The 27,120-nt window shown below is 41.0% G+C and overlaps 1 protein-coding gene across 1 annotated transcript in view; it reads left to right on the top strand.

Moving 5' to 3' along the window:
* The window catches only part of PXDNL (peroxidasin like), a 496,832-nt gene that overhangs the window by 428,483 nt on the left and 41,229 nt on the right, over positions 1-27,120 (top strand). Inside the window, exons 16-17 of the mRNA XM_025394327.1 lie at positions 8,624-8,758; positions 11,273-11,481. Coding sequence (XP_025250112.1) covers positions 8,624-8,758; positions 11,273-11,481 — 344 coding nt within the window. The remainder of the gene's footprint in view (positions 1-8,623; positions 8,759-11,272; positions 11,482-27,120) is intronic.

The following is a 27,120-nucleotide window of genomic DNA, read 5'->3' as shown; positions in this document are numbered from 1 at the left end:
AAAAAAAAAAAAAAAAAAAAAAAAAAAAAAAAAAAAAAAAAAGAAAAATAAAACTAAATAGTTGTAAAGTGTTAGGGTGGTGAAAATTTTTGGGAGTGATATGGAGAGATAATGAGCGATGTTTCTCAGGGCTGCTTTGAGAGGGATTAGGGGCAGCGTGGGAACCTAGTGTGGGAGAGATTAAGCTGAAGGAAGATTTTGTGGTAAGGGGTGATATTGTGGGGTTGTTAGAAGAAACATTTGTCATATAGAATTATTGGTGATGGCCTGGATACAGTTTTGTTTGAATTGAAAAACTAAACGGAATAAGAGAAGGAGAGAAACAGGTATTAAAGGACTAAGAATTGGGAGGACCCAGGACTTCTAATCAGAGAGTGCCTAAGGAGGTTCAGCATAGCCCTGCCAGCAAAGATTATTTATTTACTTTAAGAGGGAGTTAAGAGTGGCAGTTTGGGGATAGCACCAGGAGATATCAGCTGTGAAGGCTTGGAGAAACAGTGTAAACTGGCAGTATAAACAGGAGCCTGGCATTTATGAGGAGTTGCGAACGGTGAATAAGAGTATGACTAGACAGAAGAGATTAGGGATGACAAGTTCTTTGGGGCACAGTCCAAGTTGGTCTGGTGTCTGGAATGAGACTGGGGCCTAATAAAAAGGAGCGTCCATATAGGAGCTCAAACGGGCTGTACCCTGTAGCATTCTGAGGACAGGCCTGAATTCCAAGGAGGGCAAGTGGCAAAAGTATTGTCCAGTCCTTTTTAAGTTGGTGGCTGAGCTTGATGAGGTAAAGACCATTAGTCTGTTCTACCTTTCCTGAAGATTGAGGACTGTAAGGGATATGAAGTTTCCACTGAATATCAAGAGCCTGAAAAACTGCTTGGGTGATTTGACTAATAAAGGCTGATCTGCTATCAGACTGCATAGAGGTGGGAAGGCCAAACCAAGAAATTATGTCTGACAGAAGGGAAGAAATTTCCTTCTCAGACCCTGTGGGAAAGGCCTCTACCCACCCAGTGAAAGTGTCTACCCAGATCAAGAGGTATTTTAGTTTCCTAACTCAAGGCACGTGAGTAAAGTCAATTTGCCAGTCCTAGGTGGGGGCAAATCCCCGAGTTTGATGTGTAGGGAAGGGAGGGGACCTGAGAAATTCTTGAGGAGTAGTAGAATAGCAGATGGAACACTGAGAAGTGATTTTTTTGAGGATAAATTTCCACGATGGAAAGGAAATGAGAGGTTCTAAGAGGCAGACTAGTGGCTTGCAACCTATATGGAAGAGGTTATGAAATGACGACAGAATAGAATGGACCTATAAGGCTGGAAGGAGATATTTTCCTTGGTCAAAGAACCATTTGCCTTGTGTGGGAAGAGATTGATAGGTGGAAGTCTCAGTAGAAGAGTAGGTGGGAGTGACCGACAAGAAGGAGAAAAACCGGTCATGAGGGACAGAAGTTGGAATGCTAACGCTTTTTAGCTACCTTATCAGCTTAAGCATTGCCCTGAGCAATGAGATCTGATGCCTTTTGATGGCTCTTGCAGTGAATGACTCCAGCTTCCTTTGGAAGTAAAGCAACCTTGAGTAGAGTTTTTATTAAAGAGGCATTAATGATGAAGGACACTTGCATAGTGAGGAAACTTCTTTCTGACTATATAACAGCATAGTGGTGCAGGATATGGAAGACATATTTAGAGTCAGTATAAATATTGATGTATAGTCCCTTTGCAAGAGTGAAGGCTCAACTTAAGGCAATGAGTTCGGCTTGCTGAGAGGTAGTGGAGTGGGGCAGAGCAGTAGCCTCGATGATAGCTGTGGAAGATACTATAGCATAGCCTGCCTTTGCTGGTGAGTGGTGATTAGGCCTGGTGGAACTGCCATCAATAAAGCAAGTGTGATCAGGGTGAGGAACAGGAAAGAAGGAAACATGGGGAAATGGAGTGAATGTCAGGTGTATCACAGAGATACAGTCATGGGGGTCAGGTGTGGTATCTGGAATAATGTGGGAGGCTGGATTGATGTCTGGGCCAGGAACAATGGTAACTGCGGGAGACTCAACAAAGAGTGAGTACAGCTGAAGGAGCCAGCAAGCAGAAAGTATATGTGTCAGGTGTGAGGAAGAAAATAGATTTTGGAAGTTACGAGAACTGTAGAGAGTGAGTTGAGCATAGTTTGTGATTTTGAGGACCTCTACAAATATTAGGGCAGCAGCAGCCACCACACACAGACATGAGGGCTAGGCTAAAACAGTAAGGTCAAGTTGCTTGGACAGAAAGGCTACAGGGCATGGTCCTGGCTCTTGCGTAAGAACTCGAACCGCATAGCCCTGCACTTTGGCTGTGTGTAATGAAAAGGGTTGGGATGAGTTAGGGAGAGCTAGAGAGGGGGCAGCTTCTAGGGCTGTTTTTAAGGAACAGAAAGAGGAGTGGCAAAAGGATTTAGGATCTATGGGGTCAGCTAGGTTTGCTTTTGTGAGTTTATGTAATGGTTTTGTTAGGATGGCAAAACCAGGTTCTGAAGGTGAAAGTATCCTACCATGCCCAGGAAGGAAAGGAGTTATTGTTTTGTAGAAGGGGTTGGGGTTTGGGAGATTAGTCAGACATGATCAGCAGGGAGAGCATGTGTTTTCATGAAGAATTATGTCGAGATAGGTAATGGACAAGGAAGAAATTTCGACTTGACTGAAGTAATGGGGGCTGTCCGCGAAGCCTTGCGGCAGTACAGCCCAGGTAATTTGCTGAGCCTGATGGGTGTCAGGGTCAGTCCAAGTGAAAACAAAGAGAGGCTGGGATGAAGAGTACAAAGGAATAGTGAAGAAAGCAGGTTTGAGATCCAGAATAGAATAATGGGTTATGGAGGGGTTGTGGAGGGAGGTATTGAGGATAGGAGAGTACATGGTTTTGGCACCACAGGGTGGATAGACAAGACAATTTTGTTGATGAGGTGCAGATCCTGAACTAATCTGTAAGGCTTGTCTGGTTCTTGGACAGGTAAAATGGGGGAATTGTAAGGAGAGTTTATGGGCTGTAAAAGGCCAGGCTGTAACAGGCCAGTGATAGCAGGCTTTAATCCTTTTAAAGCATGCTGTGGGATGGGATATCGGCATTGAGCGTGGTAAGTGTGATTAGGTTTTAATGGGATGGTAAGTGGTGCATCATTTGTCACCAAGGAGGGAGTAGAGGTATCCTATATACTTTTGGATTAAGGTGGGAGGATATGAGAGGAAGATGAGAAGGAGGCTTTGGGTTGGGAAGAAGGGTGGCAATGAGATGTGGCTGTAGTCCAGGAATAGTCAGGGAAGCAGATAATTTAGTTAAAATGTCTCGATCAAAACAGGGAACTGGGCAGGTGGGGATAACTAAAAAGGAGTGCATAAAAGAATGCTGTCCAAATTAGCACCAGAGTTGGGAGTTTTAAGAGGTTTAGCAGCCTGGCCGTCAATACCCACAATGGTTATGGAGGCAAGGGAAACAGGCCCTTGGAAATAAGGTAATGTGGAGTGGGTAGCCTCCATATTGATTAAGAAGGGGACAGACTTACCCTCCACTGTAAGAGTTACCAAAGCGTCTGTGTTGGTCCTGTAGGTTTCCGAGGCGATCGGGCAGTGTCAGTCTTCAGCTGCTAAGCCGAGAAGATCTGGGAGGGAGTCAGTCAGAGAGCCTTGGGCCAGAGTTCCAGGGGCTCTGGGAGTGGCTGCCAGGTGAGTTGAACAGTCCAATTTTCAGTGGGGTCCCACACAGATGGGACATGGCTTAGGAGGAATCCGGGGCTGCAGGCATTCCTTGGCCCAGTGGCCAGATTTCCAGCACTTGTACCAAGCTCCTGGGGGAGGAGGTTCTGGAGGAACCCCTGGCAGCTGCGGTTCAGGTGTCTGGAGTTCTTGTGTGCTAGAGATGTGGCTGGAGGCAAGGAAATGCAACTCAGAAATAAGTTGCTACTTGGCTGCCTCTACTGTATTATTGTACACCTTGAAGGCAAGGTTAATTAAGTCCTGTTGTGGTGTTTGAGAGCTGGAATTTAATTTTTGGAGCTTATGGAATGTCGGGAGCAGATTGGGTAATAAAAGAAAATGCATATTGAGAATAAGACGGCCTTCTGACATTTTAGGGTCTAGGGCTGTAAAGCGTCTCAGGGTTGCTGCCGAACAGGCCATGAATTGGACTGGGTTTTTGTATTTTATGAAAAAGAGCCTAAATGCTAACTGATTTGTGAGAGGTTGGATAAAGAAAATGGAGCATTAACCTTGACTATGCCTTTAGCTCCAGCCACCTTTCTAAGAGGAAATTTCTGGGCAGCAGGTTGGGGAGGGCTAGTCGCGGAACAAAACTGTAAGCTGGACCGGGTGTGAGGAGGGGAGATGACAAAAGGATTATAGGGTGGGGGAGCAGAGGCTGAGGAAAAATTGGGACCTAGCTCAGCCTGGCGAGGAGCAGCCTCGGGAGGAGAGGAGAGGTCAGATGGGTCCATAGAAAAGGAAGATTCAAAAGACTCAGAGATGCTTGGGGTTGAGACTGAAGGGACAGGCGGGAGGGAAAGAAGCAAGATTTGGGACAAGTTGCATTGAGAACGGAGACTAGGGAAGGACCAATGTGTAAAAGAATGTCTGGACGTCAGGCACCTCAGACCATTTGCCCATTTTACGCGAAGAATTATTTAGATCTTGTAGGATGGAAAAATCGAAAGTGCCATTTTCTGACTCTTTGGAACCACTGTCGAGTTTGTATTGGGGTCAAGCCGCATTGCATAAGAAAATAAGAAGCTTAGATTTTAGGTCAGGCAAGAGTTGAAGAGGTTTTAAGTTCTTGAGAACACAGGCTAAGGGAGAAGAAGGAGGAATGGAGGGTGCAAGGTTGCCCTTAGTGAAGGAGGCAAGTTTAAAGAGAAGGGTAGAGACATAGAGAGAAGGGGTGGGGGGTGCTTGCCCCCCCAGGAAAGTGGAAACAGGGTGAAAGGGGCTTGCCCCGCAAGAAAGTGGAGAAAGGGTGGGGGGTGCTTGCCCCCAGGAAAGTGGAGAAGGGGTGGGAGGTGCCTGCCCCCAAGGAAACTGGAAAAGGAGTAGAGACCTAGAGAGAACGGGTGGGGAGTGCTTGCCCCCCAGGAAAGTGGAGAAGTTGTGGAGACATGGAGAGAAGGGGTCAGGGGTTGTTTGCTCCCCAGAAAAGCGGTGCTTGCTGCTAAGAGTGAAAGACCAAGGCAGGCGTCCCCATGTGGTCAGACACCTCTGAAACGTAGGTGAATAATCAAGCAGGCATCCCCATGTGATTAAACACCAAGGGAAGACTGTCTTCCCAAGTCCGTGACTGGCGCCAGAGTTTTGAATCCATGGATAAAACACATCTCCTTTGTCTCTACCAGAAAAGGAAAGGTACTGAAATTAAGAGGAGGGAGAGATTGAAGGGTAGCACCAAGACTGAAAGGAGAAAGAGGTTGAGGGATAGTGAGAGGGGTTGGAGAAATCTCTTCTCCAACCTCTTACCTGATTTAAAATCCGTGAGATGTTCCTTGGGCTGGTTGGTCTGAAGACCTGAAGTTGTAGGTGGAGCTCTTCATGGAGTGAGGGTGAGGACAGGGGACTGGTCTCCCAAAGGAGTCCCGCTGATCTGGGTCTTTGGCACCAAATGTCTCACGTGTGTCCATGTGAAGAGACCACCAAACAGGCTTTGTGTGAGCAGCAAGGCTGTTTATTTCACCTGGGTGCAGGGGGGCTGAGTCCGAAAAAGGAGGCAGCCAGCATGGTGGGATTATCATTAGTTCTTACAGGTTTTGGGATAAGCGGTGGAGTTAGGAGCAAATGTTTTTGGGCAGGGGGTGGATCCCACAAAGTACATTCTCAAGGGTAGGGAGAATTACAAAGAACCTTCTTAAGGGTAGGGGAGATTACAAAGTACATTGATCAGTTAGGGTGGGGCAGAAACAAATCATAATGGTGGAATGTCATCAAGGCTATTTTCACTTATTTTGTGGATCTTCAGTTACTTCAGGCCATCTGGATATTTACGCGCAGGTCACTAGGGATATGATGGCTTAGCTTGGGCTCAGAGGCCTGACATTGTGGGTTTGGGGGAAAGAAGGGTAAGTTAATTAGAAAAATCTCCATGGACAAAGGAATGGGAAGGAGGGAAGGTAAAATATAGAAAAGGATGGGGCATCCTGGTGCTGTGCCAAGAGGAGCCCTTGAGCACAGGAACTTGAAGCTGTAGTGAGGTGTGATTACACCATTGCAGTCCAGCATGGGCAACAAAGTGAGACCCTGTCTCAAAAAAAAAAAGAAAAAAAAAAGAAAAAAAAATCCTCTGGAAGGAAAACCTCCAGCACCAAGTATTAGATTGTCAAATGAAATTCTGGAAACCTGGGAGTTATCAACACCAGTTACAAATCTGAGAGTGTCCAGAGATGGCTTTTTTTGGGGGGAGGGTAGGGGTGGAAGAAGGAGGTAAGTAGAGAAAGGGTAGAGTGCCCCTTCAGATTTGATAATGACATGAAAGCAGAATGAAATTAAATTAAGGATGCTGTAGCACTTAAAGAGAAACAAAACATTTTAACTCCCACTTTTCCCCATTACCACCAAAGCAGGCATCAAAAAGACTGCACTTCCCTATAGTGATAGAAGAGTATGCTATTGAACCAGAAATTCATTTCATGAAAATGCATGGGAATTAAAAGAGAGAGAGAGAGACCAATTTCAAATAAAGCTATGTAACAAGAAAACAGAAATGCAAATCAAAACATTTCAGGAAAAATCTCTCAAAAAAAGAATTGAAACAGGAGGAAACAATAACACAACATTCACACCTGAATTAAACAGCCCTCAAACATTCAAGCAAGCACTTGGAAATCTAAAAAGTCCACCTATTATCAGAAATTAAGAAAAGAAAGGAGGAGGAGGAGGCAGAGGAAGAGGAAGAGGAGCTGACGTGGCAGCAAAAAGGAGCCAGATGAAGATAAATAAGAGGACAATGAAGTTGGAAACCAAGAAGGAGAAAGCGGGGAAGGGCAGCAGTGATGAGAGTTGACCAACAAAATAAAGTAAAATGGAATAAGTTACAATGTGTCAAGGGATAATATGCCTGTCTGTCCCAGGTTGTATGACTTTCCAGGTGGCATTGAGAGCTTTGATATGCTTCTTGTGGAAGTATGAATTGTACATCTTTTTTGGATAGCAGTTTGGCATTGTCTATTAAAATTGAAGATACACATATGGATATGTATCACAGAGTAATTCTGTATACTCATTACGGGAATATGAATCATACATCAATTTTGGATAGCAGTTTGGCATTAACTATTAAAATTGAAGATATTATACTCTGCAGTCAGAATTCTAGCTCTTGCGCAACATAATCTAGAGCAGGGATCCGCAAACCACAGCCAATTGGTCAAATCTGACCTACTTTCCTAATTTTGTAAATAAAGGTTTATTGGAACACAACTATGTCTATTTGTTTATATGTTGTCTATGGCTGCTTTTATGCAAAACAGGAGTTGGGTAGTTGCAACAGAACCCACAGTTGTCCCACAAAGCTGAAAATACTATCTCTCTGGCTCTTTATGGTAAAAATTTGCTGATGCCTAGTCTAGAGAAACTCTTGTGCATATGAAGAAACATGTAGAGAATGTTCATAGTGTAAAAGTTGAAAACCTCACAAGTATTCATCAGCAGTGTAACTAAACTAAATTGGAATGGTTTCCAATAATAGACTGTTTATTATACAGCAGACAAAATGAAGAAGGTACAAATGTATGCAACCACACAATTGCGTCGCCAAGTAAACTGTTGAGTGAGAAAAAGGAAGTATGAACACTATATTTCCATTTGTGACAAGGTTAAAATATGCACACTGAACTATTTGTAGTTTAGGGAATCATATATATGAAATAAAATAAAACAAGGGACAATTTAAGTTGGTGTCACATTTATCATTAGAGTACAGAGAAAAAAAAAACAATAAGAGTGACTCCTACTAGGAGTGTCAAGAATATGGATCATATTTTCTTTCTCTAAGTGAGTACTGAGCCACGGCTATTGGCTTATAATCAACATTTGCATTGTGCTTTTTTGTTTGTTTGTTGTTTTTAAAAAATTGCTTCAAATCTTAGATCAAATACTTTAACTGCCTTTTTAGCAAGAGAAACTTACCTAACACTTATTATCTTATCATCTCCTCAAATTAAGATTTTCTTCTGACTTTTTACTTTTTAGCATACCTAGCATATACACTGACGTGGACATTTCTCAATGCTGAATTGTTAATTTTCTATGTATTTCTGAAGGAATTAGCTAGATGCATTTATACATGAGCATAACACAGACATTTGTGCATATATATATGTATACACACACACAGTTATATTCCATATGCTTAGAGAATAATTATAAAGAATTGCACAGGGGACATTGCATGAGGCTTCGTGTCATATGTCCTTGGATAGGTTATGACCCTGCCTGTGGGGTAATCCCTGAGGGTTCCTTCATCTCAGTGCTTTCCCCTGTGAAATGAGAACACAGTAATAATCATATCTACTTTTCTATTTTTGTGTGGATACAATAATGCTTGGTGTCATTCATAAAAGGAATATTTTCAATGCCACTTCTGGTCTCAGACATGTGCTGTCTGCCTGTCTCTGTTCCAGGTTGTACGGCTCTCCAGGTGACATTGACCTGTGGCCTGCCCTTATGGTTGAAGACCTGATTCCTGGTACGAGAGTGGGACCAACACTTATGTGCCTGTTTGTTACCCAGTTTCAGCGGCTAAGAGATGGAGATAGGTGAAGGATTATCTGTTATACTTATTAAACATCACAGAAGTTATTTTTGACCTGAAATGTATATGTATAACCTATTGTGATTCACATTTTTTATGATTTAATGCATATTGAGTATAATAAATATCAGACAGCATTTGGTGACAGAACTTTTGTAACCACCAATATTATCAGATAGCATTTATTTTTGTAAATCTTTGTAAGAACAGAAGAAACAGAATTTCTCAAAAAGCAATAGAAGTGGGTGATTAAGAGATTGACAGCTAGATGGACTACGTTGTGCTTGAATCTGAGTCTCACTACTCACAGCTGTTTAACTTTGGACATGTATCACTTGGAACCAGGTTCCTCATCTGTAAAGTGTGAATAACAATTATACCTATTCCATAAGATGTCTGCAACCTTCAGTGATGTTGAGAAGGAAGGAATTGAGAGCAGCCTTGAGATTCCCTCCCTTCATTCTCATGGAGGAAGACCTGCGGACCCTAGACCAGATCTCCTTGTAAAATTACATTATGAGGGCATTTACGAGTGGAAAGATAGCTGGGAACTCTTCTCTAAAATTTCTTGGTTTATCTAAAGTGTTCATTGTAAATAAATTTAATCATGAAATAATGGGAAACAGCGGGCTGGAGAATGTAAGTTAGTCATGTAATCTCTTCACTGTTCCAAAACTAACCATGAATAAAAACCAGGAAACACAAACCTAAGCACCCTCTCCTGAGTGGACATGTGCTCTTCTATTGCTTGGGATCCAGTATATTCCAGGGCATGGTATCTTCTGAATCATTAGTAAAGCTTAGTGTTGAGTAAGATCTAGGAATCTTGTAAATCTGTTTGACAATATAACCTTTTGTAGTATTGCAGAGATAATGTATATAAGACTTGAAACAAAGCCCAGAGCTGTATTTTTAATTAAAATTATTCTTTAAATTATTCTTTAAATTTCCTTTCAAATCTCTTCCACTTACAAATTATAGAGAAAGTAGCAAAGGATTTAATTCCCTTTATTGAACATTGGTAACAATTAATAGTATATTTCCTTAAAATCATTTTTAACATTGAATTTCTTGACCCACACAATTGGGTTAATATGCTCAATTGGCAATAGTTTAAGAATATATGTAGTCAAAGACTGAAAATAATTGAAAAAGCTTCAGTTTGGGGGCTAAGCTGTCTTCTCCATATATATTAGTTTGCTAGGCTATTGTAACAAAGTCACATAGCCTGGATAGCTTAAACAACGAAATTTTTTATTCTCGCAATTCTGGAGGTTAGATGCTGATCAAGGCATCAGCAGAGTTGATTCCTACTGGAGTGTCTCTTCCAGCCTGTAGATAGCATCTTCTCCCTGGGTCTTCACTTGGTCATCCCTCTGTATCTATGTCCACATTTCTTTTTCTTATAAGGACACCAGTCATACTGGGTTAGGGCTCACTCATATGATCTATTTTTACCTGAAATACCTATGTAAAGACCCTATCTCCAAATAGAGTCACCTTCGAAGGTACTGGGGCATAAGACTTTAACATATACATTTTAGAGGTACACAGCTCAGTCCATAACATCAAGAGAGTGGTAAGAAGTCTTTTTGCTTACCATCTCAATTTCCTGTTCTATACCCAGTATGAAAAAGTGCTTGGCATATGCTATTCAAATATTTACTGAATGATTAAACCCAAGGATTGACTTTACTGAAGTAACCCAAAGATTGACTTTAATCTTTTATTTAAAATTGATCATATCCTTTTATTTAAAATTGAATGTGCTTATTCTAGTTAATCGATAGATACAACCAAATAGTATATGTTAATTATCAAAAGTGATACTCTATTTGTAGGCAAACATGTTAATATTACCTTGCTCAGACAATTTCTAAGGTTAGTTCATGGAATTTAAATGTAGCAATAGGGCTAGGTGCAGTGGCTCACAACTGTAATTCCAACACTTTGGGAGGCCGAGGTGGGCAGATTACTTGAGGCCAGGAGTTTGAGACTGGTCTGGCTAACATGGCAAATCCCTGTCTCTACTAACGATATAAAAATGAGCCAGGCATGGTGACGGGAGCCTGTAATCCCAGCTACTTGGGAGGCTGAGGCAGGAGAGTTGCTTGAACTCTGGAGGTGGAGGTTGCAGTGAGCTGAGATCCTGCCACTGCACTCCAGCCTGGGCTACAGAGTGAGTGAGACTCCATCTCAAAATACATAAATATATATATATAAATTTTAAAAATGTAATAATGGACTTTTCTTTTTTGGGAGAAAACCTTAGAAAACTTTCCTTTGAATCCTTTCATAAAGCTTGAGGTAGAAAGTGATGACAGTTTGGAAGCATGGGATTTAAGAATGTTGTAAATATTGGAGGGAATTAAAAGGATACTCAGTTGGAGAACAAGCATAATCCTTTCAGTATGCGCCTTTTATGTTGAGCTCTTCTTGGTGCATTGTGGCTGTTTGACATGCAGCTGAGTTCTCAGGCCACAGACCCGCGACAATGCTTTTTTTTGTTGACTATCAGGTTCTGGTATGAAAATCCTGGAGTATTTACCCCGGCACAACTCACTCAGCTGAAGCAGGCGTCCCTGGGCCGAGTGCTTTGTGACAATGGTGACAGCATTCAGCAAGTGCAGGCTGATGTCTTTGTAAAGGCAGAATACCCACAGGATTACCTGAGCTGCAGCGAGATCCCAAAGGTGGACCTGCGAGTGTGGCAAGACTGCTGTGCAGGTCAGTAATAATGCAGTGAGTGGATTGATGTGCATGTTCATCTAGATTGATGTGCATGTTCATGCGCTTGAATTGTTTTCAGTGTCAAAGATGTGATTTAAACAAAGATACACAAAAAGCCAACAACACAGAACTTTCCTTTTGGAAATCTGATGGATGATGAAGGGGTGGACACCAGGAAAAACAGAGGCTCCCAACCAGCCCATCCTCTTCCATTCCACATTAACCTTGTTAGAATGGGGACACTTGTTGTCAAAACTGGCCTCTGCCTTCTTACTGCATTTCAGATTTCTGCACCAAAGATCAAACGCCAATTGCTTGGTACTGACTATATCTACTTCTTGGTGTTCATCTAACAAGAGAGAAATGAAAGTTGATAGTAACTTGGCTAACTTAGACTATTCATTCTTTATAAGATGGGGCAGTAGTGCTCATTGGAAGTACAAGGAAATTTTGATAGAGTCAGGAAAAAACTTTCCCTAATGGCACAACAGAATTGGTGGTATCTACAACATCACCGTTTATGAACCAAACTTTCCCTAAGGTGCTTCTATAAGCGTCCGTTTTGTTCTCACAATATCCCTTTAGAAATGTGGATTTCTTTCTCCTTTGATGAAAGTATGGCTCAAAAATATTAGACGACTTTCTCAAAGTCCAAATATGAGTAAGTGGTGGAGCCAGGGCCAGAGAAAAGATGTATCATTTGTTGAAACCTAGAGGTGAACTGAGGACTTGACGGTTCTCCAGCAGAATATGCTGACGTCTTCACAGGTAAGACGTCACAGGTGTCTGTCACATGGAGGATACTTGCGGCTCCTCTGGACGCCAATGACACAAGTGCCACCACAGCTTCATACCTGCTCCATGTAGTGGCCATGGGCCTGGGAGTTCTGATGTTCTCTAGGACTGAAATGATCATTCTCAGTACCTAAGTAGTACTAGAGATTTGTGGTCAGGGGAGGAAATTGAAAGCCACTGCTAGAAGCGTGATAGAACACTGGCTGCGTGTGATGGCTCAAGCCTGTAATCCTAGCACTTTGGGAAGCCAAAGTGGGTGGATTGCTTGAGGACAGGCTTGGCCAACATAGCGAAACCCTGTCTCCACTAAAAATATGAAAATTAGCCAGGCGTGGTGGTGGGCACCTGTCATCCCAGCTACTTGGGAGGCTGAGGCAGGAGAATCACTTGAACCCTGGAGGCAGAGATTGTGGTGAGTCCAGATTGTGCCTCCAGCCTGGGTGACAGAGCCAGTCTCAATGACACCTGAGTCAAGGTTGTCTTTTTCACTGTGGTGGTGCTTTATTGGACACAGCAAAAAGGAATGTGGTACTATGACGAGGGTGGCATTCTTTCCCTTACCTCAAGTTCTTAGTAATTAGATCCAGAAATAATGAAATAGTCCCCCCTCTTCAGAATGTTGGGGGAACAGGGAACAGTATACAAACCATATTAATGGCAACTACTAACACTCCTTTGCTTCTTCTCCAATGTCCCTGGGATGGGACATAGGGCCTGGTGAGCAGAGGGACAGATAGATTGCATGGCAGAGTGTAGGCTGTGATGACCAGAGTGGTGCCCTGCAAGGAAGCAATGGCTCCATGTAGAGGCCAGGGCTGGGTGCCCCTTATACTGACATATACCATTCCTAGCTCTTCTCACCCCTGGCCATGTGATAAGTGATTCATGGAAACACTTAGCTCGTATAATTGTCCTGAGTCTTTCAAGGTGGGTGTTGTTATCCCTGATTTACATATGAGGAAAATAAGGCTCCTGGAAACTAAATACATTTTCTAAGGTCCCACAGCTGACCTGAAGGACTCGGCTCTTTCCTCTGTGCCCACCGCTACCTGGTAGCACCTGTAGGGTAGGTGCCTGGCACAGAGACGCAAGCAGGCCCCCACCAAGGGCGGTTCCTCTGCTGCCCTTCCCCCATTGCCATTGTTCCACATTGAAGACTGGGAGGAAGAGGGCTCCTCTGGTTACTTAAATGATAATGCATCTGCTGTGGGCAACGTTTGTTATGGAAAATGCAATGCAAGGATGTAACAGACCAGGAGTGGGTTGGGGTTTTGAGTTTGTGCAAAATAAGATCTTGTCTTATCAAGATCTGTGGTCCCAATGAATAATAACACTCTTTCTCTGTGAGTGTCTTTAAAAAATCTCTGGAAATGAATAAGCCAGTAGTAAACATCTACTACTTAATTGGAAACAAAAATACAGTTTTTTTTTATGACACTATAAAAATGCTCAGAAGTCATGTGAGTAGCAAAATTACCTAAGGATATGAATATGCCTTATGTAGTTCCAACCATAATGTAATGTTTGTAATGAGAACCATTACAAATGGATACACATGTATTTTTCTGTGTACTTTTTGACTAACAAGCATGGATTTTTCAGAAAAATTAAAAGACAATTTAAAATGAGTGGCTTAAAAAAAGGTGTTTAGTAACTGCTCAAAAGTGGACCACTTTCTTATGGGATGGGCTTCTTACACTTCCCAATTAACAGAAACATTGCTCTACGTAGATTAGGGGCCTGCTGAATCACTCAGATCTCTGAGGAACTAGTTTCTAGGCTGTGGCTCCGTAGTTTCAGATAGGGTATACATTTTAATGGCGTGAGTTAATTAAGGCAGTTGAGAATTGCTGGTTTGACTCCACTGAGTCCATCCCTGAGACCTGAAGTTGTGAATTTCCCAGACAGAGAAGGTGTGTTAAAGGACCTAGAAACTATGTCACTACTCAATACACTTGTCTTTGTTGTGTGTTCATTCATGTTGTATTAATAGATTTCTTCCCTCTCCTTTGCTAATCTCATTCTCAGATTAAAATAAGCGATGGTGCTTAAATGATTGATTGATTGATTGATTGATTGATTGATTTTGCAACAGTCTCTGTCGCCTAGGCTGGAGTGCAGTGGTGCGTTCTCAGCTCACTGCAACTTCTGCCTCCCGGGTTCTAAGTGATTCTCCAACCTCAGCCTCCCGAGTAGCTGGGATTACAGGCCCACACTACTACACCTGGCTAATTTTTGTATTTTTAGTAGAGACAGGGTTTCACCACGTTGGCCAGGCTGGTCTTGAACTCCCGATCTCAAGTGATCCACCCACCTCAGCCTCCCAAATTTCTATGATTACAGGCATGAGCCACCACGCCCAGCGGATTCAGTTGTTTTAACTAGCATTATCCTAGAGTAAAATAGAGACCTTCGTTTGGGATGTAAAGGGCCACTCCAAGCAGTCCTAGTGGTTCATTTTGTTAGAATGAAATGTATGATTAAATTAACCCTCAGCTCTTTATGTTGCTTTTATAGAATAATTTTATTTTCAACAGGGCTATTTTTTTTTTTTTCATTTTTGTTTCCCATGAATAATAGCCTACTGGTTAATACTGATATCAGCATCTTCCAAATTTAACTACATTTTTTAAAAATCCTGGAGAAACTCTTCTCCTAAATTCCTAAACACATTGAAATGGACTCTGAGTCTGTTTAAACAGTGATAATTAAATACAATCAAGATTTACATCATTATATCTTGTTATTCTTTGAAGGTAGAAGGCATGAGACCTAAATAATGCGGCTGGGATTTGTGTCACTTAGCTGTAAGACTATGGGTTTGTATGGGTAATCAAACTGGAAAAAGTTGGGGTGTTAAGGATTTGGTTTGCATTTTTCATGTCATTTATTATGTTCAATGAAGAAATTTGTTATCCACTGTTTTTGTTTTATTTTGTTTTATTTTGAGGTGGAGTTTTGCCCTTGTTGCCCAGCCTAGAGTGCAATGGCATGATATCAGCTAACCTCAACCTCTGCCTCCTGGGTTCAAATGATTCTCCTGCCTCAGCCTCCCGAGTAGCTGGGATTACAGTCGTGCACTGTCAGGCCTGGCTAATTTTTCTATTTTTAGTAGAGACAAGGTTTCTCCGTGTTGGTCAGGCTGGTCTCGAACTCCCGACTTCAGGTGATCCGTCCCGCTCAGCCTCCCAGAATGCTGAGATTACAGTCATGAGCCACTGCACCTGGCCCTACCCACAGTTTTTAACCCATGAATTTCAGTTTCTCTTCACAGAAACTAGAGACCATGCTAAAACAGCATGGTGTTTTTGTTTTCCTTTTTGCCCTTAACTACTTCCATATCATGCATTTTTTTAATAAATTTCCTCAAGTCATTCTATGTATTTCTTATATAAGTAATTCCTTTAAAATATTGCTTAGTGTTTAATGGATAGGATTGTATATACCAACATTTATGCAGCCATACTTTGCATATCAGGACTTATATTTCCATAGGCTAGGTTCTTATAGAATTCCCAAAGTAAAGTTGCTGAGGTGCAGGATATAGGCTTTATAATGAAAAAAAGGTGTTGTCATATTTATTTCTAAAAAGATAAACATGATGATTCCACAATTATATTAATACCCACTTTATTTCCCGACCAGCAATTGGTAATATAGTCCTCGGTTTTTTGATAGTGCAGTGAGTAAAAACTTAATTATCTCAAGCTCATTTTAATTTTCATTTCTCTGTTAGTATGTTTAAACAGCTGTTTCCATGGTTTTTGGTTTTGGGGATTGGCTGTGTGCATTGTGTGTTCATGGTCTTTGTCCTTTAATCAATCTGTATGAGCTCTCTCCAAATGCTATGTGTTAACAATGGTGAGGGTGAACATCCCAGGCTTACCACTAAATTGAAACGGTTTCATCATTTACCCAGCAGCAACGTACTTGCTTCCTTTTATGTGAATTTCTTTCTTTCTTTCTTTCTTTTTTTAAGACGGAGTCTTGCTCTGTCGCCAGGCTGGAGTGCAGTGGCGTGATCTCGGCTCATTGCAACCTCCACCTCCCGGGTTCAGGTGATTCCCCTGCCTCAGCCTCCAGAGTAGCTGGGACTACTGGCGCCCACCACCACACCTGGCTAATTTTTGTACTTTTAGTAGAGACGGGATTTCACCATGTTGACCAGGATGGTCTTGAACTCCTGACCTCCCAAAGTGCTGGGATTACAGGTGTAAGGCACTGCGCCTGGCTTATTTGAATTTTTTTACACTTAAGTAGATTTCTTTCAGTCCCTTGGTCCTCTCTGTAGCAAAGTAGCTGCTGCATTTCATCTGTGCTGCTCCTTCTCCCTGTGTACTGCCTACCATCAGGTCCTAGTGTACAGAGGGCTTCATTAATGTGGGGACTTTCTTTAATTTAGTTACTTCATTTACTGTTATTCAGAGCTTCCCTTTTCAAATTAGCCTTATTTATTTTTCCCATTATTTGCATATGCATTATATACATAATACTTAAAATGTATCATCTATGTCTGTACAAAAGTATAGGTGTGTACACATACAGATGTGTACATTGTTAAAAACCTTAGACAAATTGAATTTCACAGACTTTAATTGACAAAGGGCAGCCTCCTGAGCCAGAGCAGGCTCAGAGAGACTCCAGCACAGCCACGTGGTGGAAGATTTATGGATAGAAAAAGAGAAACGATGTACGGAAAACAGAAGTGAGGTTCAGGAACAGCCAAATTGGTCACAGTTCGGGTTTTGCCTTATTTTAGAACCCAATTTGAACAGTTGGCTGCCTTTGATTGGCCAACTGATTATGAGGCTCAGCTGGCACAAGAGTTGATTACAGTCTGTTTGCGCTTCCAGTCAGGATCACTATGCCCAGACATCTTTAGGCCAAACTTAAAATTTGTAAGGAGGCAGCTTTGGGCTAAACTTAATTTAGCAATTTCTCTCTTCTGGTCATCCTCTCAACTTTGGGAGATAGACCAAAACTTCAGGAATTAATATCACTCTATCATCATCCTAAACATCAAGTAATTTTGTGTGTGCATGAGGGTTAGAGTAGGGGCAATCTTCTTTTGTTGGAATCTGCTGTTTACAGGGGGGAAAAATGGTCATTTTAGGACCTATCTCCTTCCTTAATGTTTCAGTTTGGTTATGTTGCATTTAGCATAAGTGCCTCCATTTTGTTTTTGTCTGGTTTGTTGGGGCCTAGTGTAGGAGCTCAGTCCAAAACAATGACCTCCCATAATTTTGTTTAAAGCCTCCTCTCCCTTTTTGGTAAGGTTCTCACATAGGTGAGTGTGTGAACAATACTTAGGGCCTTATCACCACTCTCGTTACCATCATTTTGGGTTTTCTGTCTCAGCATATCATTCATAGGCTACGATGTTCTCATGGTCACATGTTCCTTTGAGTTTTGTCATTCCAGTTGAAGAAAGGCCATTTGACATTCTACAGATGGCTGCATGCTAACGCTTAAAATTGTTGAGAGAATACAATGCAGCAGGGAGACTGCTGTTATGATTATCAGGAGGATAATACCAAGAGCTTGGAGTATGCTCCTTACCTGGGGTCCCATAAACCAAACCAACCAAATAAAATCAAATAGGTCAAAGAATGTGCTAGGTAAAGAATCTACTCACTTTAACCAAGCAGCCTGCTCATTAATTCCTTACAACTGAATCTCTATAATATCTGATGTGATGTATTTCTTCATGGGTAACAAGAAGTGCCAACAACCGCACAGACACTTCTCTGTTTATCACTAAGTAATCTAGAGCAATTTTATTATTTAGCACAACTTTCACAGGAGCATTTAAAGTCTGTTGTATAACCGGCCGGGTACGGTGGCTCAATCCTGTAATCCCAGCACTTTGGGAGGCCAAGGCGGGCAGATCACTTGAGGTCAGGAGTTCCAGGAAAGGCTGGCCAACACAGTAAAACCCCATCTCTACTAAAAATACAAAAATTAGCTGGGTGTGGTGGTGGGTGCCTGTAATCCCAGCTATTCGGGAGGCTGAGGCAAGAGATTTGTTTGAATCTGGGAGGCAGAGCTTTTAGTGAGCCGAGATCGTGCCACTGCACTCCAGCCTGGGCTACAGAGCAAGATTTCATCTCTAAAATAAAATAAAGAAAAAAAGTAAAGTCTATTGTATAACATAGCATTTACAGTATTATCTGCTGTAAGAGCCTATCATGAGGGATAAATTTCTAATCATTGCTTCATTTACTCCAAACCATGGGAAAAGAAACCTAACAAAAGATGCCCATTAGGAAGAGTGAAGGCTTCCTATTAATTTTCTCCATAACCTGTGGTAGCAATGTTCTCTTTAACCTATGATGTAGCTTAAGAGGAGGGTATCAATGTTCTGTTTCTGACTGATTATGAGACAACAAATGTACCATGAACATTTCTCACTTACACTGGCCCTTCATCTTCCATCTATCAAACCATAAAGTTGTCTGTGTATAAGGCTGGCTTCAATATTTTTCACAAAATTAAAGTATACCCCATGAGTCCCCACAACAGTCTCCTTTTTCACTTTTGTTGTTCATAGAAGTATAAACAATGAAAAAAATAGAAAGATAAGAGTCTTATGATAGCAGATAAGTCTTGATTCTCAATCTGGTGAAAAAGCTACCCATATCAATGGTGTCATCTTCTTCTGGGGAGAACTTTTCCTGGTTAGCTTTACCTTAAAGTTTCCAGTGGGAATACATTTGGAAGAGTGTGGAGGGGACCTTCTGAATTGTGAGGTCATGAACCCAAGGTTTAAGGTCTCAAAGTTTTGCTACAATGTGATGGCAAAGGCCAACGCTGATGTTGTTCTCAGAAGATTCAGTCTTCAGGTTCTAGATTGTGAAGGGGTTGATTGTCCTCAGTAAGATCACCATATAAAGCTTTCTTTACCTTGTGAAAATACACCTTGACATAGTGCATTAAGGCTTTGCTGCATTTAGTTATGTCAGAGTTTATTAGTGGAAGGTGTATGAGACTGTATTATCAGGGGGAGAGGCCTTTCAATGATATAATAAAGATGTCAACTTATGTTTTACACCAGAAGTGGGACTGATTGTCATTAATCTACAATATCTTTGACCAAAACAATTCAGTCAATTCAGTTAGCTTTGCCCAGTACTATAGTATCTATAATACCTTGCTTAACTGTTTTATAACTTGTCCAGTGAAATAAGTATTCTATCTCTGGCTATTTCTCCAGGAATAATCTTTTAGCTACTGTTATAACCTCAGCCCTTGTGCATGGGAAAGGTTTCATACAATCGGAAAACATGTACTGAAAATGTCTTCTGCCAGGTACTAAAGGAGGAGACCACCCCTCATATTATCTTCTGCCCAATTTCTGCCTCCATAGAAAGAAGAAGCAAAAACTAAAAGGCAGAAATGAAATCCACAGGTAGACAGCCTGGTGCAACACCCTGGGCCTGGTAGTTAAAGATCGACCCCTGACCTAATTGGCTATGTTATCTATGAATTACAGACATTGTATGGAAAAGCACTGTGAAAATCCCTTTCCTGTTCCATTCTAATTACTGGTGCATGCAGCCCCCAGTCACATACCCCCTGCTTGCTCAATTGATCACAACCTCTCACGGGGACCCCAGAGTTGTAAGCCCTTAAGAGGGACAGGAATTGCTCACTCAGAGAGCTCTGTTTCTGAGACATGAGTCTGGCTGAAGCTCCCAGCCGAATAAAGCCCTTCCTTCTTTAACTTGGTGTCTGAGGGATTTTGTCTGTGACTTGTCCTGCTACAGTACCTTTGCTAATGTCTTCCCCCAGGTACCTTCCCTAATGTCTTCCCCCATATGCCATTTAGCCACGTGGCACCCAGGAGGACTATGAAGGGCAGTGCCTGTCTAAGTCCTGAATTTCCATGCCTGATGCAGAAGTCAGGACAGAAAACAGCTGTGAGGAGGATGACTGGAGGATACAACCCCTTCCAGAGAAGCCAGGAGGCAAAACTGGGCCAGGGAAGAAGGGGCCATGTTGGGCTTGATCCTGGCTTGTAGGTGCTGTTCTAGGAACTGAGAATTTATCCCCAGGCCTCACCATGGCCATCTGTCCAGATCACCGAATCCAGACTCTCAAACCCAAACCATAAGCTCACAGTCAAATCAAACAAGTACCTACTTATATTTAACTGACAATTTTGAAACCATTCGTATTTTGCCAACAATTTAAAAACTAGTTTTATTTACCAAATCTTATCACATACACTTAACATATATAGTAGACATATGAACATGGACAGAAACAGATCTTCTGGCTTTCATAAAGCTAGCTTATAAATAATTTTTACTTTCTCTCTTTAGACTATCCCTCTTTCAATCACATGCTTCGTTGCCCTAAGCAACCTCCAGCCAGGCAACTCCAAATCTGTACTTCTAAAGGGCCAACTCCCAGGCCAAACAAGAAAATCTGTATTTTGACGGCACAGAGCTAAGACTTTAGGCCTAAATATTGTATCGTCAGCTCAAACCAAGGAAAAAACAGTAAAAGTAAAAGTTCAGTTAAGACAAGATAGTATGTAAAGCACTTTAAAAAATGTTTGACTTGTCATGTAAATTGAAAACAATGGCAAGAGTTTCTAATGTACACAGGCAGATATCCTTAAAAATGCAAATTTCCTTTATAAATGTAGATTTCTTTTACAAAAAGGTTTAAAGATAGCCAATTAAATTCCAGAAAGGCATATTTTAGTTCCATGGGTGTTCTTTTTAACTTAGCTACTATTTCTTAGCTAAAATTACTGAGTTCAGCATGGAGTCCATTAAGGAATAGGGCAAAGAAAGCATTTTCCATGACTGGATTCAGCATGGATTCCTGTGAGAAAGAAGACAGTCTACTTTACCGAAGGTCTTATCTTTTGTAAACACTTTGGGATACCTTTCTTTTTGCCTTTGGGGAAGAATAATAACTAAACCAAAAAGTTAACAGATATTTTCTTTTCAATTAGTCACTTAAACTTTTTATTTTCCATGTATAAAAAGTCTTTTAAAAAAAGTAAAAATAATAAAATCTTTTTAGAAGCTTCTGCCTATCAATAGGCATCCCTAAATGAGACTAATTCGAGAATTCTCCTTTTCTTTTTCTTTTCTTTTCTTTTTTTTTTTTTTTGAGATGGAATCTCACTGTGTTGCCCAGGCTGGAGTACAGTGGCAAGATCCTGGGGTTCAAGTAATTCTCCTGTCTCAGCCTCCCAAGTAGCTGGGACTACAGGTGCCCACTGTCACGCCTGTCTAATTTTTGTATTTTTAGCAGAGATGGGGGTTTCGCCATGTTGGCCGGGCTGGTCTCGAACTCCTGACCTTAAGTGATCCACCTGCGTTGGCCTCCCAAAGTGCTGAGATTACAGGCGTGAGCCACCGCACCTGGCTAGGAATTCTTATTTTCAGATTCACTGCTTAAAGTGTGGTGTTATTCATTTGGAACATTCCATTCTAATTTTAAATTACCTTTAGTTAGATTTTACCACTTCTATAAGTGTTTGCTGCTTCCAGAGTTGATATTTATACATGCAAATGTAGGCATAGCTGGAAGGTGGATTATTCAGTTCTTTAGAAACTAAGGATCTCCTTTTTAGCTTACATCTTGGCTTTGGCTATCAGATCTCCTTGATCAACTTAGTCAATGATTTTTTTTCCTACCTAAGCACACAAAAAAATAAAAGTGCTAGGAAGCAGTAGAACACAAAAATCCTTGTGAATTTCCAAAAGCTGAAATTTACACCTCCTGCAATATTTCCATTTATTATCAGTTTCTGTCAGACATAAGAGGCCCCTACCAGATCCAAGCAAGTTAATATCAGATTCAATGTGATTCTGCATCAGTCCAGTTTCTGTTGTGTTTTCTGAACCCAGTTCAGATAAAAAATTTGCTCAAACAAACTCAGAGAGCTAAAAACAAATCTGTGGAGCTTTGGAATCTGAGAGAGAATTTACCAGGATCCCCAGCTGTTGTGAGAGAGCAGTGACCACAGTGGGCCTGGCAGGGACCTCACTTGGTCACTTGTTGCTCCTGGGCATCAGGGGAAGTGCTACTTCAGGTCCCACTTCTGACACCATCTGTTAATTAGGAAGACTCCTGAGCCAGAGTAGGCTCAGAGACTCCAGCACAGTCATGTGGTGGAAGATTTATGGACAGAAAAAGAGAACTGATGTACAGAAAACAGAAGTGAGGTACAGAAACAGCCAGATTGGTTCCAGACCAGTGTTTGCATTATTGAACACAGTTAGAACAGTTGGCTGCCTTTGATTGGCCAAAACTCAGTGATTGACACAAGTGTAAACTACAGTCTGTTTACACATCCAGTTAGGTTACAGTTCACTATGTCTGGAAAAACCTTTAGGCTGAACTTAAAATATGTAAGGAGGTAGCTTTGGACTAAACTTAATTTAACAACATGTGTATGTATGTGTGTATATAACTGTACATGGATAGGTGTGTGCATGCATGAGTGTGTATACATATGGGTGTGTGCATGTGTAGTTGTGTACATATATACATGTGTATGCATAAGCATGTACATGTAGATGTATATATAGTCTAGGCATGTATAGCTATGTGTATGTATGATATATACATATTTAAGTATGCATATGTACATGTATAGTCATATGCATGAATAGGTATTATATGTATAAGCATGTATGAGTGTGTATATGTAGATGTGTGTACATGTATTAGTGTGCACATGTATATTTGTAAACATGTATGGGTATGTTTATATGTGTACACAAAAGTATATACATGAATGGTTGTGTACATGCATGTATAGATATATACATGTTCAGGATACACAAGAGTAAGTGTACACATGTATAGGTGTGTGAATATATAGGTGGAAAATGCTTGCTTTTACTACTCATTGCTTTTTTTTTTTCTTTTCTCTTTTCCTAAAGTGGTCTATCAAGTAAAGCTTTCAAATTGAGTACTTGCGTAAAGTATTCTGCAAATAATATTTTATGCTCAAGTATCTTTTTCCTGCTGAACAGTGAAGAACATCTTACTTGCACAGGATTCCTGGACTGTGATCTTTTCTACTCTTTGCCAGTGTTCCTTCCCTGATTTCTAGCTTCTTATATTGCAATTGGAAGGATAGGTGCGATAGGTGCCAGTCTGGATTTTTTCCCTTGCTTAAATAGGTGTCTCTAATTCTTTTTTAATGGGATTCCGTAAGATCTTTTGTTCAGAATTAGAGCAGAATATGCTTAGATGTAACTTTCCTTATCAATCCAGTGTCAAACTTAGGGAACAATTTCAATTCACAGATTTGCATATTTCTTCAACAAGCATATATTTCCTTAATTACTGTATATCTCTATGTATCCTCCAAATAGTTTTTTTCCTTCTGAAACATTCTTTATTTGAGCGTTAGGTCTACCCTCCAAGTCTCTTTTCTTTTCCTTCCTATTACTCTCTTTTATATTTTTGCTAAATGCTCTGACATATTTTTTGCACATGATCACTTATATCAAATTCACCAATCAGTCTCAACAGAGATCAACCTCCTTTTAAATTTATCTATTTAACTTCTTAGCTCCAACATCATCTGTTTAAGTTTTAGGGCATCATTTGCAGCATCAGAAATGCCTAACTGCTTGTATTATTAATATTTATTATTGTTACTATTTTAAACAGATGTTCTTTTGTCATCTCCGTCCCTTGGGTCATGTTTTCACTGAGAAAGTGGCTCCTCTCTCTGATGACTGTTCAGGACCCTTTCATGGACAGTGACTTTTTTATCTTGGCTCCAGTTGTCAAGGTTATCTCCATGGCAGAAACCTAGCAGAAGGAGATAGGTTCATTGGGCTGGGCTATGACATCAGCCTCCCCTAGGCTAGAGCAGGAAGACAACCCATTTATTCAGTTCATTCTTGGCCTTCTGAGAAGTGGAGACACGCTGCATGCTCTGAGGGCAGAAGCTCTCGGAGCAACCCCAGAAATCTGAACATGAAGTCCTTTCAGAGGTGAGCTGCTCTGAGTTCTCAGTTGGGGAGAGCTGGGCGTGGCTCCCCCAGGGCTGTGGCCTTCAGGAGGATTGTGTGCTGCATTCTTCCCCAGGGCTTCCCTTTCCTCTCAAGCACACTGTGGCCTCTATGTCCCTATGCCACTTGCCCAGGGGAGGCCTGTCCCCTGGGGTTGTGGGGGAGGGGAAGAAGACCCATCTTTGGGGTGCTCATCTTCAGGGCACCATGCTCCCAAATCGTTGTGAGCTCAGGGTCTGCATGCTGCAATGAGCATCCTGTGATGAGGACCTCATGTAAGGGCCAAGGGAGACTCTTCCTCTTGTCTTTGGTTGAGGTGCATGCTGACCAAGGCCTGAGCTCTTTGGGGAGAGCACAGGCATGTGAGCTTTCCTGTCTGACAGCATTATCCAGCATATCTAGTTGTTCAAGGTCACAGAAGATCCTGTTTAATCATTTTTTTCACACTATTGTGGGAGCTAGGAATGTACCGACACAAGGTCTGAGTAAACCAGTTTTGATCTGAAGCTAAGGGGTGACCTAGAATTCAGTTCTAAAATACTGATTTCTTTGAAGACGAAAAAGCTCTTAGAAGGATCCTCAGGATTATCGTAAGTAAAAAGCAAAACTGGTACTACCTGTTTACTGTTTCATCTGGCCCCCTCCTGTCTTTTAGCCTGGGAAGAGAGAAGATGAAATCCCACGGGCTCTGAGCCCACATCGTCTGAGCAATCTATTTCATTTAAAAATAATTCATTAGGTTTCATTTTTAATCTTATACTAAGATGAAACTTATCATAACAGGTTTCCATTTGGTCATTTTCACCTTGTGGAGAAACATGGGATAATTCTAATTCTCCTTTGGTATGACATTACGTTTTTCCTTTGAAGATGACTTTCTTTTCTATAATGACTTTTTTCTTTTGCACTAAACAGACACCATTCACCGTAAACTCCCTAGTTTCTTCATGTTGCATGATTTAGAGTTGCTTCATTATCCTGATTTTGCTAATCTGTTTTTCTTTCAGAACATTATAGTTCATTAAGGTCTTTATTAAAGTGTGATCCCCAGAAGTAAGCATAGCTTTAAAGGTATGTTGTGGATATTGACAGAATTGTCCAATCTGACATATTTCTTTCCTACTCAAAAATAAACCTACAAGCCCTCCATGAGGAAAAAATAAAAATCATGTGGTTAATCTCCAAAAAAGTCAGGGATTTTTTCTTCCCTAGGCATCCTATTTGTTCCACTCTGGGGTTGCCAACTTTTTGCTTTTACCTTGTGGGTTAATTTCTCTGCCCATGTAATTTTGATAAATAGATTTATACTCTCCATTGTCTGTGTATACTGACTCCGGTTTTGTCAATATGAGCAAGTTGCATCTAAGTATGTGTGAAAAAATATGTGCAAATGCATCCGAAGAAGCCACATCAGATACTATCTGCTCAGGTGACCTCCTTCAGGGACCACTTCTTGATATTCTCTGTAGAATCATTTATCTTTGGCCACCCAGCATTTTACTGGAAGTCATTCCGGGAATGCTGTGTTTGCACAGGAACTGCTATCAGTAGTACCAGAGAAATGTAGAAACATGGCAGAGGCAAGCCAGGAATTCTGTGCTGCTTCTGTGTATACTCTTGCCTCAGGTGAATGGATGTCTTTGGTACAAGATATGTAGGAGAAAACCAGTATACTTATAACTTAGTTCATTAATACAGCGCTCTGGAAGGATTAATACTGGTAAGGATAATGAGACTATATTCTGATTCAAATAATGGGATATTCTGGCGAAAGATTATGTTGCTTGTTGTCCATGAGGAGGGCTTTTTATTTTTCTAGGTACATGAGAAAATGCTATTCCACTGACAGTGTCCAAATTATGGCAAAACAACTTACAAGTTGACTCAGAGCTTATATAAACAGTAGGGTGGTTTGGGGGATAATTATCAGATGAATCAGCTGCTTCATTGGAGTTATTATTCTTTTACCCAGCAGAAACATAGTAATTCAGTGCTGTAGGTAAGGCCTAAGAAACAGTAAGTGCCCACTGAAAATATTAAGAAAAGATGAGGAACCAAGAGAGCTCTGACAGATCCGTAGCTGGTGAAGTTATAGGCAGCAAGTGTTCAAAATGTTTTTTGATTTGATTTGCTTTTAAGGAAAAGGGAAACCTCGTAAGACAAATGCTAAATTCGTAGTTATCAAAAGATCACACTAACCAAGATTGATAAATGAATGAATATAATGATAAAACCAAGAATCTTATTTTACCAGCATAAAAGTAAAGCAAAAATTTTCATATTTTCTTTGAGATTTAATATTTTATATCACTTAACATACTTTATAGAACGTTTCACATTATATTCCTAGGTTCTTTTCTTTCCTTAGCTATCTTAGGTACAGATTTTCTTTTTTTTTTTTTTTTTTAATTCTTTTTTTGAGATAGAGTTTCATTCTTATCACCCAGGCTGGAGTGCAATGGCAGTCTCGGCTCACTGTAACCTCCGCCTCCCAGGTTCAAGTGATTCTCCTGCCTCAGCCTCCTGAGTAGCTGGGATTACAGGCACCCGCCACCACACGCAGTTAATTTTTGTATTTTTAGTAGAGTCAGGGTTTCACCATGTTGGCCAAACTGGTCTCAAACTCCTGGCCTCAGATGATTCGCCCACCTCGGCCTCTCAAAGTGCTGGGATTACAGGCTTGGGCCACCGCGCCCAGCTAGTTATAGATTTTTGAAGCTGGAGGTGACCTAAGAGATTATTTGACTAAGAAACAAAGTTAAAAACCCAACACTTCATCTTAAGATTAAGAAGCAAAAGTTGGAAAGGTTTAAGTAATTTGCCCTCAGTTATTTATTAGCAG

This window comes from Theropithecus gelada, chromosome 8, assembly GCF_003255815.1.
Source record: "Theropithecus gelada isolate Dixy chromosome 8, Tgel_1.0, whole genome shotgun sequence".
In the NCBI taxonomy this organism is placed as follows: Eukaryota; Metazoa; Chordata; class Mammalia; order Primates; family Cercopithecidae; genus Theropithecus; species Theropithecus gelada.
This window is presented reverse-complemented; position numbering and strand designations above follow the sequence as displayed.